This window comes from Apis mellifera, linkage group LG13 (assembly GCF_003254395.2).
Source record: "Apis mellifera strain DH4 linkage group LG13, Amel_HAv3.1, whole genome shotgun sequence".
Classification (NCBI taxonomy): Eukaryota; Metazoa; Arthropoda; class Insecta; order Hymenoptera; family Apidae; genus Apis; species Apis mellifera.
In genome coordinates this window covers 4,756,579-4,774,011 of record NC_037650.1, presented here as the reverse complement: position 1 = coordinate 4,774,011, position 17,433 = coordinate 4,756,579, and the positions used below count along the sequence as shown (strand labels likewise).

The 17,433-nt window shown below is 41.4% G+C and overlaps 1 protein-coding gene across 6 annotated transcripts in view; it reads right to left on the bottom strand.

Moving 5' to 3' along the window:
* 5-HT1 (serotonin receptor) overlaps positions 1-17,433 on the bottom strand; it is a 106,152-nt gene that overhangs the window by 11,994 nt on the left and 76,725 nt on the right. For all 6 annotated transcript variants that reach the window (XM_006560049.3, XM_016915677.2, XM_006560052.3 and 3 more), the window contains one exon: positions 10,774-10,907. In XM_006560049.3, the coding sequence (XP_006560112.1) occupies positions 10,774-10,907 (134 nt within the window). The remainder of the gene's footprint in view (positions 1-10,773; positions 10,908-17,433) is intronic.

Below are 17,433 nucleotides of genomic sequence, written 5' to 3'. Positions count from 1 at the left end.
AATCGAGATTCCACGACTATTTATAAGAATTGGCGTGTTCGCCTCTCTCTCTTGCTTGCTTGCTCCGCGTGAAAATGATAAGAGAAGGGAGGGAGGGGGTGGAGGAGGAAACGGCACGGAGCAACGATAAGTCACGCGTCTACTTTTTCACCGACACCGTTCGATTTTTATATCGTACGCGTCAGCATTAATAATACAATGACGGATGAAATGCATCTGTGTGCTCGTGGAATAAAAACATAGGAGGTATTTAATATCTTATCACTTTTCGTTTTATAATTATTATGTTCTACAAACGAGTAAATTTACACTCTTCCAAAATCTACTCTAACGAGTTTGGAAAATCAACTTTTTATTATTAAAGGAACGGAGTTTGCAGACGGATTTATCCTTCATCCTTGAAACTTGGCTATTGAAATTTTATATAAATGCATAAATTTGAACTTTGATCTCTTCTCAAACGATGCTATTCCGTATTTTTTTAGTTAAAGTTAATATATTGGAAAATATTCGTCTAAAAAAAAAAAAAGAAAAAAAGAAAGAATTTCAGCATTTCGATTGGCATTAACATCTATGTATCTTAAGTCTAAACGAACGCATTTTGAATTATCGCCGTGTTTACGAGGGTTTTAAAACGGGCTGCTTAAGACTTCATCCCGAGGAGATTGCTGTAAAATCTCGGCAAAGATAGTTAAACCGGCGAGATCCTTTTAACGTTGAGTAGTCGTGAGAAATCCTTGCATCAGTCATCTCGAGCACGAAGATCCTAATAGAGAAATATCATTCAACTTTCCACCGCGAATAAAACCGGTTTTCAGATAATAATTTTATAAAAGCCACGCTGCTCTCGAATAAACGTTAATGTTGTAACCGACCGATCGAATTAAGAACTTTTACGAAACCGATTACAGGATCAGAATTATTATTCATAAGATGATGTATTTATTTACTTTGGATAAATATCTTAGCGAGCGTGGAAAGTTTGCCCGAAGAGATTTCGAGGTGAAACGGGATGAAAGTTTCCCAATAAAGGGGTGCACCGGCGAAACGGAATATTCGAAAGGAATATAACAGGTGTTGGCTTCTGAAGCCGTTACTCCGTTGCCTTTTGCCAACGATAAGTAAAAAAAAAAAAAGAATAAGAAATATGATAACTGGCTGTTACCACGAGAGTCCGATCGTGTTCCAAGTGTCGCGGGTAAAAAGGAGGAAGGAAGAGAAGATAGTATCGTCGACCGTGAAAATCCTCCGCTGACTGCAGAGGACGTCGTGCCTCCAAGTATTTGTCGAAAGCTTTCCAAGAATGGAAAACTTATCCCCGAGAAACGATGAGACGTGTTCGAAAGATGCGGCTCAAGTTGAAAGTTCTCGACATTTGGGGACGAGATGTCGTGAAGGAGAGGTAGAGGTGTCTCTCGACGAATTCGCCATGAAACCTCTCCACACACGATCTGTGTCACATTAACAGGAATTGAGAAGAGTTCGAGGACAAAACTTTGATCGTTCAAGAGGTGGGAAAAATCTTTGGAATCAACCGTTACTCTTTCATCTCGAATCTTGAGAAAAGATCGTATCGATTTATAAATCGTCGTGAATTTCAATGCACTTTTTATCTCTGCTTTCACTCTGTTTGCGTGTTATTAATTATTAATTTTCACATTTACTTGATCTTTCTAAAGTTTTCTCAGAGAAAGAAAAAAGGAAAGAAAGATTTATTTCTTTCTCTACGTGCAATTTCCATCGGATTTTTGCTCGAACGGTGCAAATCGATCGATCAAAAATCGACGCGCAGAGCGGAACAAAAGAGGCTAACGAACGTAGGATAACGAATCGAGAGAAATAAAATTGGAACGAAGGGTTGGGGCGGAAAGGTGGTTTATGTGCACGTACGGAAAGGAGAATGGCGAGACGGTGAAAGAATACCGAATAAACGTTCCACGTGCGAGGGAAGCTTTCAAAGGATCCCCAACCCTTATCCGTGAATTCGGATGGAAGCCACTGCTAGGGATGCAATTGAAATTGAAGGTCCTTGCAGTGTTGGTCTAAGGCTCGATACAGGCGGGCTCGTGAAACTTTTACGATTCGAATCGAGGCCAACTCCTCGAGGCTGATCGTCCCTCCGTTTGATCCCCGGCTATCTTTAAATCTTTCTTCTTTGCCTCGCGTTCGTTCGGCCACATCTTCCTCTCGATATATCCAGTCGACCTTCCAAATTCTTAGAAGGTGAAGGCGAAGGAAAAAGATCGGAAAGATAATTGTTAAAATAATTAATTATATTTTCGCTTTTTTTTTTCGAAGAAAGATCGAAAATCGAAAGATATTTTTTTCTATGGAAAAGTCTCTCTTTGTGTATAGAGACTTTCTTTGAGAGGATGGTATATCGCGAAAATGGTACATCGAAAATGGAAGAGTAATTTTTTAGCCACGTTTCTGAATATTTTAACAGGGCAAAGTGATCTTACAGGCAAAAATCTCGTGAATCATTTTTTTTTGCACGGTGAGAATACATTTCACCGGTAAATATTTCAGCGTTAACAGCGGAACCGAGCGTTCATTAGCTCGCAAGAAACATCACCGTCAAAAATGCTACGCTGAATTTTTTTCACCGTTCACGAGTTGCACGAATCTTGACTGATCTCGTTGTACGAGAAAGGGACGAATTTTCGCGACATGCGATGCGTGAGTGAATCTCTGAAATCCCTCGTCATAAATCCGTTGAAAATTTCTCCCCCACAGAGATTCGAGAAACGAAATCTAAATTGTTCGATCGAATTCGCGGTGTACTTTGTAAATTTCTACTCGATTTATTGGATTTACTATTTCCCTCGTGTTGCTCCACACTTGTTTGTCAACGTCAAATAGGAAACGTGCCACGTTATGCACAGTTGCATATCGTTCGTTAAACCGATCACTCTATCAGTTTACGAATTTCATATTCAACGGAATGATTCATGAATCATTGATCGAAACATTATTGCAACACGATTGCACTCTTGTATTCCAATATTGCGGATGATTAATGAAGAAACAGTTTGAAACGAAGAAATCCGTTCGTAATAATCCGAAAGACGAAATGTAATAATTTTGTTAACGCGTAATGTAACAACGATACAACTATATTTATTATTATAGAATTTATAAATTATGAGAAAAGATGTTACGGAAAATAATAATTAGATCGTTCTTTCTGTTCTTTCCGTTCCCACGTAATTCTGTTATAACGTTCGACGCGAGCTTCGATATTCACTATATTCGCGAATAAAAATCTTGTACATTATTTTTCGCCCGGATCTTTCTTCAATTCAACAGCCAACAAATTTCACGAAAGTGAAAAATGAATTTCTCTCTCGTAAACACGATAAACACGGATCCAAAATTCCCGATAGAATTTCCATTTTATTCCTCTCCATCCTTGAAGGATTTCTTTTTTATTATTATTATTATTATTATTATTATCAGGTTTTATTACACCGATTGAAAGCTCGCCGCGAATTGTCGCGGTGCATAAAACGCAGCCCGCAACGCGTACAAGTCACGTATCGATAATAATTTACTTGGACCGCGCCTCTCTATCGATAATGACGTCACAACGCGATCATTACGACGGAAGAAACGATCGATTTCGCGTTGCAATTTAAAGACAACTATCTCCGCGCTCCATCGAATCCCCTTTTCTCTCTTTCTCTCCCCCCCCCTCTCTCTGAATAATCCCGATCGAGGCGTTGGAAAATCGGGACAATGGGATGGCGAAATATCGCATTCGTCCCCTCCTCCACCTCTTAGAATAATAAAAAGGAAAAGAGAAGGAGGGGAGAGAGAGAAAAAAAGAATACGATGCAAAGAAAACCAGTTAACTCCAACCGCTTTTATGCGCAGAAACATTCTTCGAGGAGAAGGTTGGGAATGTGTGTGCAGTGGCACGCCCACTCAAAGAAGCTGAAATCTTTCTGCAAACAAACGAAACAGCTTCGCGTCAGAGAAAGATGCTCGATGTTTCGCGTCAAATTTAATCGCGTAGTTTATTAATTTTTTGCAAATCTCTCTTTCGCGCGAAAGAGAGAGAAGAAAAAGATATCGCAAATTATATAAAATATTGGTCGAAGCATCTTTGCGAGCACTCCGTGCTCTCTCAGAAGGTGGAAACTAGATGGGGGAGGGATACGTGTGTATTCAACCAACTTCTCGTCGGATAAAGTTAATCCAAGTTTCCATCCCGGAGGATGGAGTGGAAAAGGTCGGCAATCCGGCGATCGATGTATTAATACACGTCGAAATGGTGCAAGAACCGGCAATGATGATGGAGGGATGATCCGATGCAAGCGGCCGAGCATTCGCGAAATGGAAAAGGAAACGGAAGGAAACGGAGGGAAGAGAAAATGTTGGAGTTGCTCGCAAATAAGCTTCGAGAGTTAGGTGATGATACCTTCTCGCGCGAGCTTCTGCCTTCCCGTTCTGATAGCGCGAACGCGCTACTTGTACTACTTGGTGCACGGTAGAAGCAGTCGCAATATCAGCGCGCCTTTGAAATAAGTGCATTTACCTTGAGAAACGTTTCTCGGCAATTTCCCTTTGATCCATCTCCCTTATTTTTCCTCTTTAACTCTCGGTTCTTATTTCTCTTTATTCTTTAAAACAAATAGCTTATTCACGGAGATGAGACAAACGTTCCAAGGGGCTTGAGACGTTGGTGAAATAGATTTTGCGGAAAGAGAAACGTATTTTTTCCGCTCTGCCCTCTCTCCTTCGAGATAGGATTTTTTTCCCAAGGAAACTTTTTACTCGTATGCCCACCCGACGCTTTTCAAACAGATGATGGATGATGGCACAATTTGCACAACGATATGTTAATTACAGAGTTACAAATTACTGAGTTAATTGCTGATTCATCCCCGATATTCGATTAAATTTTTCCCTCGATCAGATCGGTATCTTCTATCCTCCTCCGACGAGGAGGATATCACAGCGTTTGACGAGCGTCGTGTGCCCCTCCCTCCCCCTACCCCGTTCTTTGCCCCGGCCAATTGATCACGTTTGATTTTACATCGTTCGCCCGTTCAAAAATCTCGTTTCGAGAGACTCGTATTTTCCAGCGATAAATTAACGATAAATTTCCGCGGAAAACGAAGGAAATAATTCTACGAGTTATGCAAAGTTGCAGATGATTAAATTAATAGATTCGAACAGATTCTCCGAACTGATAAATCTCTCGATGGCAAAATCCCATTGGAAATCCTCCCTCTCCTCCCCCTTTATTTCACATCCCCCCAGGATAAAATTAATCTTTGTCATCCCGGAACGATTCGTAACGTTATTACACGATATAACATACAACGCCAATTTAGATCCATCCATCCTCGAACGAACGAAATCCGAACGCGGCATTCCGAATTAATCCCACGAAATTTTCTCTATCAATTCACCCGCGATGAGACGGATAATTGGGTAAAAGAACTTTCATTCCATCCACCTGTGATTTCATCCCTCCCCCTCGCCTTTAATCGTGTCCTTTGTCGGTTTATTAAGGGAAACAATATAGAAAGAATAATATGTGATTAATTTAAAAACGACTAATTTTAAATCGCTATCTGATAACGATATTAGCCAAGGAGTTTACGAGATGAACGGGGAGGGGGACGAGATGTATAAATTCGATTCGAGAGGAATAAATAGGGGGCTGTAAAATAAATAGAAGTGGGCTTCGAGGAGAAGGAGAATGGAAAGGTCCAAGAAAATATAACACCGGGAGAAAGTTAAATAAAATTTTCTTATTCTCGGGAATAAAAGAGAAAGAAGAAGAAGAGGAAAAAGAAGAAAAAAAAGAGTGCTGGAAAGAGGGATAAGATATTTAAGAGAAAAGGGGAAAGGAGAGGAAGCGAAATGAATTTGTCTTTGAAGAGAGAGAAGCAGAGAGGAGAGACAATTCGAAACGATGAACCGAATAAACGGCGGTGATAAAGCGGAATGCTTCCGAATCGCGAAATCCCGGTCGGAGAACTGGCTGTTCGATACGGACGAGCGAACAATATAAACTTAGGAACTTGGATGGAAATATTATGGTTATACACGCTCGTTTGTATAATCGCGCGAAATCGAATGGAAAATTTCTATCGTTCTTGTCCCACCGATATTATTCCATAGTGTTATTCTTTTTTATTAAAAATACGTAATCAATTTTTTAACGAAGAATTTCGTTATTCAAAAGCTAGGGGGGAAGGAAAAAAATTTATGATTATAAGTCTCTCTTGATACAATTTTTTCCGTTTAACGATCCGTGAACGGGATTGGGGCACGATACACGTCGAAAGGAAACAATCAAAAATTCGTCGTGGCGAATAAAATTGCACAGTGGTACGTACGCAAGTGTGCATACATCTCGTTGCCGATTTGTCTCTATTGATTTTCTTTTTTTTTTTTTTTTTTTTTTTGCATCATGGTTATTGGAACGGTAAAGTAAGCTTGCAATCAACCTCTCTATCGTAAAATCAACTATCAATATTGACGGAAGCGTTGTTTAAATCGGGCGGATGATCAACCCGTGAAAAATATATATGTCGATTCTTGACCACACTGAATTTTCCTTTTTCCTTCTTTTTTTCTTTTTTTTTTTTTTTTAAATATCCATTTCCATTCAGGTTCGGAAGAATCAATCGAAAAGTTCGAGTTTTCTTCTCTTTCTCTCGAGGAAGACAAATCGGCTCCGTTTTCTTGAAACTAAATGGCGCGATAAGTAAACTCGAATAAAAATTTTGATCGATACACGGAAACGTGGCGTGGTAAACACGAAAAAAAGATATCGTTCGATAAATTTCGGATAAGATTGGAATATACGTACAGCCGTAACCTTTCACAACTCTTCATCTCTGTCATCCTTCTCGCGGATATTGCACGCGAATATTCTAAACTTATTTGCAGAACTGAAAAATGATGGGTAAAATCCCAACGGCGATGAAAGAAAGAGAACAAAAAGGAAAGAAAGAAAAAGAATAGGAGGAAAAGGATAAACACGCGTAAGTACGTTTGCGAAAACGTATAAAACTATAAAACGACACACTTTCACGCGATATACGATATATATACAATAAAAATTGCATTAATATGTATCAGCGAAGTTATGAAATTGATGCTGGAATCACAGTTATGACATGCATAAATAAAAAGTTGGAAACAAGTAGTATGGCCGCATAAATGCGCCGACAAGCCAAACAACATACGCCATCCATTTATAAATCATGGCCCGTTTCCATCCATTCACCATAATGATAAATAAATGTTGCGAAATGAAATTGTCACTCGAATATTAAGCATATCACAAACATAAACATATAACGAAGATGGATTTGCAATTCGATACAACCGTTCCGCAAGTGTTTTTTAACAAATCACCTCTCTCCTCCCTCTCTATCCCCTTCTTTCATTTCCATCTTAGGGAATTTAATACGACATTCTCAAGATACATTTATCCTCCCCGGATTCTCTCTCTCTCCCGATAAAATATACGAGAACCGAAACGAACGTAATGCCTAAGTGGGGCAACAATAAAATGCTCGACGTTTGTCGGTATGCGGTGCAACGCATCAGGAATTCGCGGCCACTGAATTCCTTGTGTAACCAAACGCGACTCGCATTGTTGCACGGGGAAAAACGAACGAGCAACCGCCGGATGCTCGACATCCGGCCAAGCTTTCCAATTACATTACCGCAGAGGTCGCGCAACGAGCGGTCATCAAGCGGAAGGACGAGGGAGGGAAAAAAAAGAGAGAGAGAGGGAGAGGTGGAGGGAAAGTAGAAAAGAAACGAGGGGGAGGGAGGGAGAAAAAAGCGGCGTACATACACCTAGGAAACCATGGCGACTTCGTTTCCACGCCATGTGCTTTAAACGTGGCCGTATTCCCACGAGTACCGAATAGAAAATTGAACGAGCCTTGCGCCATCTTGGTTCTCGGTCGACCGTCTTGCGAGACGTCTTGAAATAAATCGGCGGGGGAGGTGGATCGGATTGCCTGTGTAAACGGTGTTAAGGGCGTGATGTAACAATGTTGGGTTGGAACGCGAATGTATCAAGAAGGGATGAAATGGAAAAAGTGAAGATCGAACGAAGAAGGGGTTTAAGATGGGGATGGAAGGCAGTAGCTACAGCTAGGTTCTAATTAAGAGAATTCCAGAATTCTCTTAGGAGGTGGAAATTGTTTGGCAACGTTTCCACCTTCTCCGAGAGAGAGCCAATTACAAATACTTGGGGAACCTTTGACTAACTTGCCCGCGTTTCTAACAAGTAACATTGTCAAAGCTTTCCAAAAACGTTTAATGCCCGGGTTTGTATCGCGACTTGCGGGGGATCCAACTCCCTGCAGTTGGATAGGGACGCGTTTCCTCACAGGTTCTCCCGAAAGCTTCGAGCGAATCGAAGTTTTTGGAACAATTCCAAAAGCTTCGAGACTCAAAAGATTCGAGAAGACGAAAGAAAAAAAAACTTGATAAATTTGTAAATCGAGGAATCGTCCTTTTCTTTAACGAGAGTTTAGTCTGAAAATTCGAAGAGAGAAGATTTTTTTTTCTTTTTTAAACGGAGCGGAGAAATTGAGAATCTCTGTAATTATTCATCCCCGTCTGAACGTCTGCGCGATAAGAGGCAAGTATACACGTGGGAATGGCGAAACGTGTTTAACGGTAGGAGGAGCGTGAATTTCAGCGGCAACCGTCGATTAATTCTGTGGCAACTCAACATCAAAATGGCAGCAACGGCGAATGGATGGAATCGTATGCAAATCATTTCGAACCGTTGAACGCGGCCTATAATTCTCGGGGCGATAACGCGGGAAGAAGTTTCTTCCCGGCCTAATAAGAAGCTGCTCATTGCGCTGTCTAACCAGGCAGCTGGATATCAGTCATGTGCATTACTGGAATGAGGAATTGCTCGAAGATTGAGATCGAGCACCTTCGCTCCTCGAGGATTACAGGCCGCGAAATTTCTTCGATGTGTCTTCCCTTTGATGGATAAACACGGACTACGTTAGCTAGACTGGTGAAACTTAAATGAATTTCGAGTTACTTTATAATATAAGGAAAAAACTTTCAAACCAATTCTGCAAAATGGAAGCAATAATAATTTACAATGGAACACGATCACCTTAATAATCCCTTTGTTACTCGAATATTTTAAATTACTTAAATTATTTACCACATTTTTTCCGCGCAGCTACGTAAGATAAAAAACTACGTGTATCTTTAGCAGCAATGATGAAACTACAATGGATTCTGACCTATGCCCCGAGAACCGCATCCCCGAGATCGGTGGAAACGGGATTCGCAATTCTTTGCAGAGCCGTAGCTTTGGATTCTGGCAAAATCCTCGAACAGGAGAGGCCAATCTCGGCCATGGACGGGAAAGGAAACAAGAAGGAATCGGTGTGAATTCATTCGAATCGAAGATATTATTCCATTCTCGTGGAAATGCGATGGCAACAGCGAGGCCACGAGATTATAATCCTCGGTATACGTCAGGAATTTTTACGAGCGTGGATTATTCTTCTTTCCACCACTTCGCCCGATACGATAATCCAATCTGATATTTTTTTGAAACTCACTCGACTGATTTACGTGGCTTTACACCGAAAGATCGGTTCAAACACGAGTCATATTTTGATTCTCGTTTCAATCTTACCGAATTATTTTCGGATCCTCGAAATAATTGTCTCATATCGATTCCTCCGATTTTTCGACGTCTCTTTTTTCCTCAACGTATTCTCCAACGTTCGAAACGTTCCAAGAACTTTGAAATGATAACTTTAATCGCGCGAGATACAATGGGACGGGGGAGAAATATTCTGGGGACGGCGTGCAGCAAGCAATTGTGTAAGTTGCTCACCAGTTGTAAACACTTTACCAACTTCGAAACGGTAATTAATTCTGAAAGAAAGGAGGGGTGACGAAGGTTTCTTCAATAAACGGGGGAACCCCTTTTAATTACGCATCATCGTCCGAAAGCGTGACGAAGAGTTTTCTAAAAAAAGATTTTTCGTAAATAAACGCGAAACTCTCCCTTCCTTCCGACCCTTCTCTTCCGGGAAACACGAAATTGAAATTGGACCTCGTTGAAAACAACCATGCTAACTTCCACGATTATCATTATCACCGTTTCAAGTTCGAGTAAGAGAGAAAGCTTCCAAACTTTCCTCCTCTTCTTTTATTCTCATTATTTTTTCTCGCGCCGTTTCATTAAATATATATATATATTCACGATCGTAGAAGAGAATTCGATTAATCGTTCGGCTAATTAATTCCCCGGTTAAATCGCGAAATTTAATTCCCCGCGCAAACTGTTTCGAAATGGAGGCGCGATCATCGATAACTTGGAACGGATGCGTTTAATCTGGATTCAGAGGCAACTCTATAACCGGCCCGTTAACTTTAATGAACATAACGCTCATACATTGGAAAACGCGTCCCTTATCCCCCCGCGGATCGAGCCTCGAAATCTGCTCTGTTTGTGAAATGAATCCATTTAATTACTCGCGGCCCACCGGGGGGGATGGATACGCTGTAACCGAATTTTCGGCGGAATTTCAGAAAAATTCTCGCCGCGATTTCACGAGGGAAGAGATTAACGAGCAGCCTCGGTTCTTCTCTATTTTCAGAGAGGGGAAAAAAAAATACCATCGACATTGCAGTTTAAATTCTACTTGCTACTCGATTTATCGAATATTTATCCCCCCTTTCCCTACGATGAATACGCGGAGGAGGGAAAAAAAAACGTGGCTGGAAATCGTACAATACCTCGTAAACCGCACCGAGAGGCATGACCAGACAGGCGACCATGAGATCGGCCACGGCCAAGCTGACGATCAAATAATTGGCCACCGATTGCAGGTTCCGCTCGAGCAGGATCGCAGCTATCACGAACAGATTCCCTGGAACAAAAATTTCCCCTCTGTGTCAGTGAATGTATTCCATTCCCCTTTTCTCCCGTTTCCTTTCGTATTCCACCGCCGTGTAAGTAATTCAACCTCTCTCTCTCTCTTTCTCTCTCTCCTCTCTCTCTCTCTCCATCGAATAATCGTACCAACGGAAATCTTTCGCACGGAACGCTTTTCAGAAACATCTCACAGTCCGTTTCATCAACGTCGGCGTTATCACGCTTGCCCACCTACACGATCCGCATTTTCAGGACAGTTCGCTGCAACTTTTAGAGAGTCGACGTTTTAATCACAGATCCGGTTAGTTGCTCTCTCTCTCTCTCTCTCTTTCGTAAATAATTCATAAGCTGATTACCAAGGATTCGCGAATACCTGTGCACGATTCCACACAGTTTCTATCTCCACGTGAAATTTCGCGTATTACTTCCTTCTCTCAATAATGCCCTCGACGTCGGGGCACGTCGCTTTTCATCCTCCCTCCCTCCCTCCCTCCCTCCCTCTCTTTCGAGGTGACGAAATACCATGAACCATCAGGAGGAATCACAGGGTTCGTCCTCACACAATTCACACAGAATTTTCAACCTCAAATTCCCCTAAATCACTCGACTTCATCAATCTTCGTTACCCTTTGATTGCCGGCCGCACAGGTGGTTAACACTTCGACTAATTATATATATCTATCCATTCGCCAGGTAAGTTTCATTTGTCAGGAAATGAGGGACAGTCGACAAATCCGGTAATCAGTCTTTCGACTGTTCGTCTCTCGGTTTGAAGGCTCGGCAAATGTTTTGACAATCCGCGTCATCTGTTCACTCGGTGAGACGTTAAACGGGACAGACACTTGCGCTCCAATCCCGTCTAATTATTCCCCCTTCGATTCTCGTTTCGTCCAACGTTCGTCAACGTCCCGATCGATCGAAGCGAAAAATTAATTCGCATGCAAAACGCGCGTAAACGCTGGACAATAAAATAAAATAATGATACGAAAAAACGTCCCCTCGACATAAAAAAAAAAAGGAGATAAAAAGCTCCCGCGATATTCGCGAGAATTTATACGAAATTTGGGAATTTATCTATCGTTCGCTTGAGCCGAAACAGGGGGATAATATCGGATAGGTTTATGAAATAAAACGGCGCGCAGCTGTTGCAACGATCGAGATCGATCATCACGGATAATCAAACATTAAATACTCACGCTTATTTTTAATTTTTATCAAGAATCGAGGCGAGGGTTAAATTCTAGAACGGTTTAAATCAATGTTGAGATTAACGGTTTACAATCGGTCGGGTTACACGGTTTTCTACTCCATTCGGGTAGAACGTGCGTACGTACACCTTCAACGTTTTTCCAGCACGTATCTCCCTGATGTCCTCCCGTTCTAAATCCTTTTTTTTTTTCCCTTTTACGATAAGAGATACCTCTTTCTCGGGCGTGTAAAGCGTGGATGTAAAGCGAGACGCGAAAGGATTTATATATGGGGAGGAAAGTCGCGACCGATCCATGAAAGGATCTTTTTCCTCTTTTTCCTCCTTCGAAAGTTAAATCGTCCAAGCTTCAACGATCGTGGCGGACACACGAGCGTTTTTACGACACTGGAAAAACTGGAGACTCGGCAATAAAATACGTTTAAACGAACGGTGCTTGGCAAGGTTGTTTTCAAATTAGCCTTCTCTTTTCCCTCCCTTTCCGTTTCTCAACGGTATTAAAATTGTTCCTTGTTCGGGGAGATGATTGTACGCGATGGAACATGGAACTTTTGGATATTCTTTTTCCTTTTTCTCTTTTCCTTTTCTCTTCAGACTCGTGGCGTGATCGTAAGTTCGATAGGAAAGTTGGGGCAAAGATCGTGCGAGGATTGCAAGCTCGGCGGTGGCAAATTCGTTTAAGGGGCGCATGCTCCACTTGGAGAGATCGCTGGAAGATCGTAATATTAAAGTCAACGTTACGCCAAGATTTTTGAATCCTCCTCTTCCCGCGAAGCTTGTAAATTCGATAAAGAGGTCGGTCGAGAGAAGAAGTTTGGTATACTTTTCAGAATACGGAATTTCGCGGGAATATTACTTCACTTTACGTCACTTTAGAAACGACGGTGGGTCGTCAATTATGATAATGACCGTACGTTTCGATTTAAAAGATCGCTCGAGAGGACCTTTGAAAATTGCATCAACGTTTCTTCTCGAGTTGAGAAATCTTGTTCGAGAAATCTAAATACAACTTTCTACATTCTTAACGGGGGCGATAACCTACTTTTTTTCTCAATAGAATTTTCCCTCTCCCCTCTTTTCATAAATTAAACACAATAACTTTCACGGTTTCATATATATATTTTGCGAATTATGATCTTATTCTCTATCTTGTATATTGCATCCTCGTGTATATAAATCGAGATACACCTTTCATCCTTTATCCTGTCTTGCCTGTTCATTCATTCGTAATGACGAAATTTCCTCCGTCGACAAAGCTTCTTTCCTGTAACAAAATATGCGCGCCGTTATTCAACCGGTTCGTTAAGGCCATTGAACCGTCGTTAATCGTGGCCACGATGTTTTATTATAAACGAATACGTGACACGACCCGTACAAAATGCGTGACGCGAAAGCGGAAACGCCGGCCGCGTTTAAACTGCGCGGCGATGCTCCTGATTCTGGTTTCAAGGCGAACGCAATGGGCGAATGCAGGTGGAATATGTAACAGGCGTCGGTGGTCGAAACCCATTCTTCTTAAATTATTCAATTCCTCTTCCCGCGAGGGAGGAGAGAAATGCACGCGTGAAAATTTTCCGATATTGCAAATCGTCTTCTCTTCCCACCGCGATACATCATCGTTGCGCTTTGAGAATCCCTTTGAGAAAAATCGAAGGATATCGCCCTATCTGTTTCTCCCGTGTTTTATTACACGAAACGTATGCGGAATATTTCAAACGGGTGAAAAAACACAATCGAAGAAATGGGAAGAAACACGTTAAAGAAACGATAAGAAAGAAAGAGGAAGCAACAATAATTGGAATTGATTGTAGGTGAAAAATTCGATCTTATCGTTCATCTTTCTTTTCCTTTCTTTTCTTTCTTTTTTTTTCAAGTGGATGAATTAAACGTTATCCGAGTCGAGATAAAGAAAGAAAGAAAAAAAAGAGAGAAACAAGTAAATATCTCTTTACCGCGAAGATAAAATCAAACGGCTATTTATTATCAAACAGGCAATTATTGGACAATAAATGTGGCAAAGTATCGAGTGGGTAGCCAATTCGATATTTATTGAACCGTAATACGGAGGATTATAGGTATAAGCTATATAGTTCTCCTAGCAGCAGTTTAACCAGTTTAAACAGCCCCGTTTCGGTCTACTCGAAAAATACGAAACGAACCACCGATCTCTTCGATGCAACGAGACGGAAAATAATAATTTTCGCGCCACTTGAATCAGCGGATTTGATCTTTGACGTACGCCACATCATCAATGGCAAAACTTTTCCGCGGTTTAACGAAGAAGGAAATTATGAATGGAACAATTACACGACAGTTTCGTTGCACGAGAATTTTCCTCGAGGGCGAGTATCTCCAAGCTTCCATCAAGCTTCAAGCGTAAAATTACTCTTTGGTCATTGGACACAGAATCGAGCGGCGTTCAACGGATCGTTGATTAGCCGGTGAATTGTACCAACAACGGTGAATTTACAATCGGTAGACAACTCGCAGAAAGGGGTGGGAAGGGGGTGGAGGAAACAACTGGTTGGTGGTCCGCGTCCGTATGAATATGCATGGCCCCCATCACTGACAACGTCCTTCTTAATCAGGTCGTCGTGTGGACGACGCCCTAATCGGTGCCACTTTTCCACGAGATCAACGTTTAATCGCGTTCGACGTCTCGGTTTGACGTGGGCCGCGAATTATTAGATCGGGCTACTCGAAGAAACTTCGCCCTCAAAACTTTTCCCGCCCCGATTTTCGAGGCCGATCGTTAGCAATGCAAGCGTTGCCGTCACCTGGTTGTAAATAACAGAACTTGGCTGCCAGCAGCAGCCAAGTTTCGGGGGCGGTGAACGAGCTTTGAGCCTTGATTCTGATAACACGATCAAATTAATCATCGATCCCCCTCCTCTCCGGATGGAACTACGTATCTTCGTTTGCCTGGCGTGTTCGAAAATCCATTCGAAAGAGCGACGTGGAAAATATTTAATTATCCGTGATTTTAATATCGAGCTTCGAATACCTTCATAAATGGAGCCTTTCTTCTCAGCGCCGTCGACGATTATTATTAAACGTCGATAATCCAATTTTATTAACTTAATTTCAATGATTCTTCAGGGAAACGAATTCTAAGCTTGAAATATCTAATCGAAAGGTTTTGGAGATCTTCTTTTTAAATGTAATAAATTTCTAATAATCTTTCGAAGGGATATCGGCGCAAGAGGGAGGGGGTTAGTAATACATAAAACGACGCGAGAATAAAATGGAGATGTTTCGTCACGAATCGGCGATACATTTGGTAAAAACGAATATCGAGGAGGAATATCGCGATGTTCGTTCGAGCGTTGGCGCGAGACTAGCAGCCGGAAATTTACTGTCATATTTATTTCCGGAACGTTCATCGGCGCGTTACAATTTCCCTATCGAACGCGATAGTCGTATCGAAGTAACAATCGAATTCTCCGTTCCACTCTCTCCCATCTCTCTCTCTCTCTCTGACCCGAGAGTCAAATAAACGTTCCAAGAGAAAAATCTTCCATCGTGAATATATATATATATACACTTAATGGTTGAATTCTTTCGTGGCAAAACTCATTGATTTCCCGTAACTTTTCCAAAGAATTTCCGGTCGACCGGCCCGGCCCGTTCTAATTAAAGTAGTTCGCGGTTGCATCCAACTACCCGCAACTCATATCCCCAGAAACTTTTCTTATCCTTTCGCCGTTTACTCTTCCATCCCCCACGGGAAAATATTTCGAAAATATCCTCTTTCTCGTTCATCGTCTTCCTCTTCGTCTTCATCCACGATTATCGGAATGTGTTAAATCGAGTCCAGATACGATTATTATTATTATTATTATTATTTTCTCTTACAAGATTTATATTTTGATTTATATTTTACTCGAATTTTGCGAGATTCAATTATCGATAAAAATTACTACGCGTTTAATCGATCTCGAAGGAAGTTGCGCCGCTCGAAGAAAACTTCTTTCTCTCGAAAATTAAATAACGATGAGAGCGGCATCGTTGTCATCTTGAATCACGTTGTAAGAATTACAAGAACGGATATGCAACGTCCGTGAAGGTCTCCCCGTTTGGAAATCGACGGGAGACGAGCGTGGTTTCGTTTGGAAACGACAATGAGATTTATCGGGGATACGATGAATTGAGAATGATAAACGACTCCTGGAGGAATCCCGGATTAATTAATAATGTCCGAGATAAGGTAGGAGAACTAAAGTCTCGCGGAAGGAAGACGGCGACAGCAGACAGAAATTTATAGTTCCTTTCACTCGTCGACGCGTTTATATAATATGTATTAAAATTTATTAATATAACTCGTCCGAGTGGAAAATTAGACAAATTGATCGTGGACTGGAAAAATATTGGATGTTTCGGTTTCAATCATCGGACGTCGATCGATCGGCCAACGGTTCAACGATAATACCTTCGCGGTGGGATGGCACAATCCGGTATGGAACGGCATAAAGGTTTACGATCCTTTTCTATACAGTTTAAATAGGCTATTCAATATCCTGGACGACTAAACTACCTTCTTTCCACTCGGCCACTGCAGACGTATAGAAGAAGAGACGCGGTCGATATGGGCAGCGCCTTTCCTCCACGTGAAAAAGACGTCCAACCTTCTCTCGAGAAAGCACCATTATATAATATATATATATGTATATATATATATATATAAAGAAATATCGTAGGATTTCATTCGTATCTGGTCGAAACGTAGAATCGAATATGTCGTTTGAAAGCAGAAATATTCTGCCATTCGGGTATAGAAGAAATATTATTATTTCATCGACGGGTAGTGTATAATAAGTAAGGTTTCAATCCTCCATAATCGTCTTTCATTGTGATTTCTCACTATTATTTCAGCCCAGGAAGAGAACATCCCCCCCGTTTGAATGGATGGCGGGAATCGAAGCCAATCCCTCGTTCGAATTAAATTCACCGATTGAAAATGGGATCGATCCCATTTGGAATCGGGCAAAATTTCATTATCAGATTTTCACGGGTTCGCGCGGATAATGAATTCCACCCTGGGTGAAATTCCTGGGCAAAAATTTGCTCATTTATATCGACACGCGGTGTCGTGTTTCAATTACGTGTTGGCCCTACGTCCAATATTTGATCATGTAACAATTCGCTAATGACGAGGCTGACGAAATGAATTAATTAACAACTATTAGACGAACAACTCGCGCGTACGATCTAACCTACCTACGTCGATAGATTTAGGCATTATGGATGAAACAATCATCACCGTTGCTTCGTTGTTATGCCAAGTTATTAATTATCAAACGAGAAAGAGAGAGAG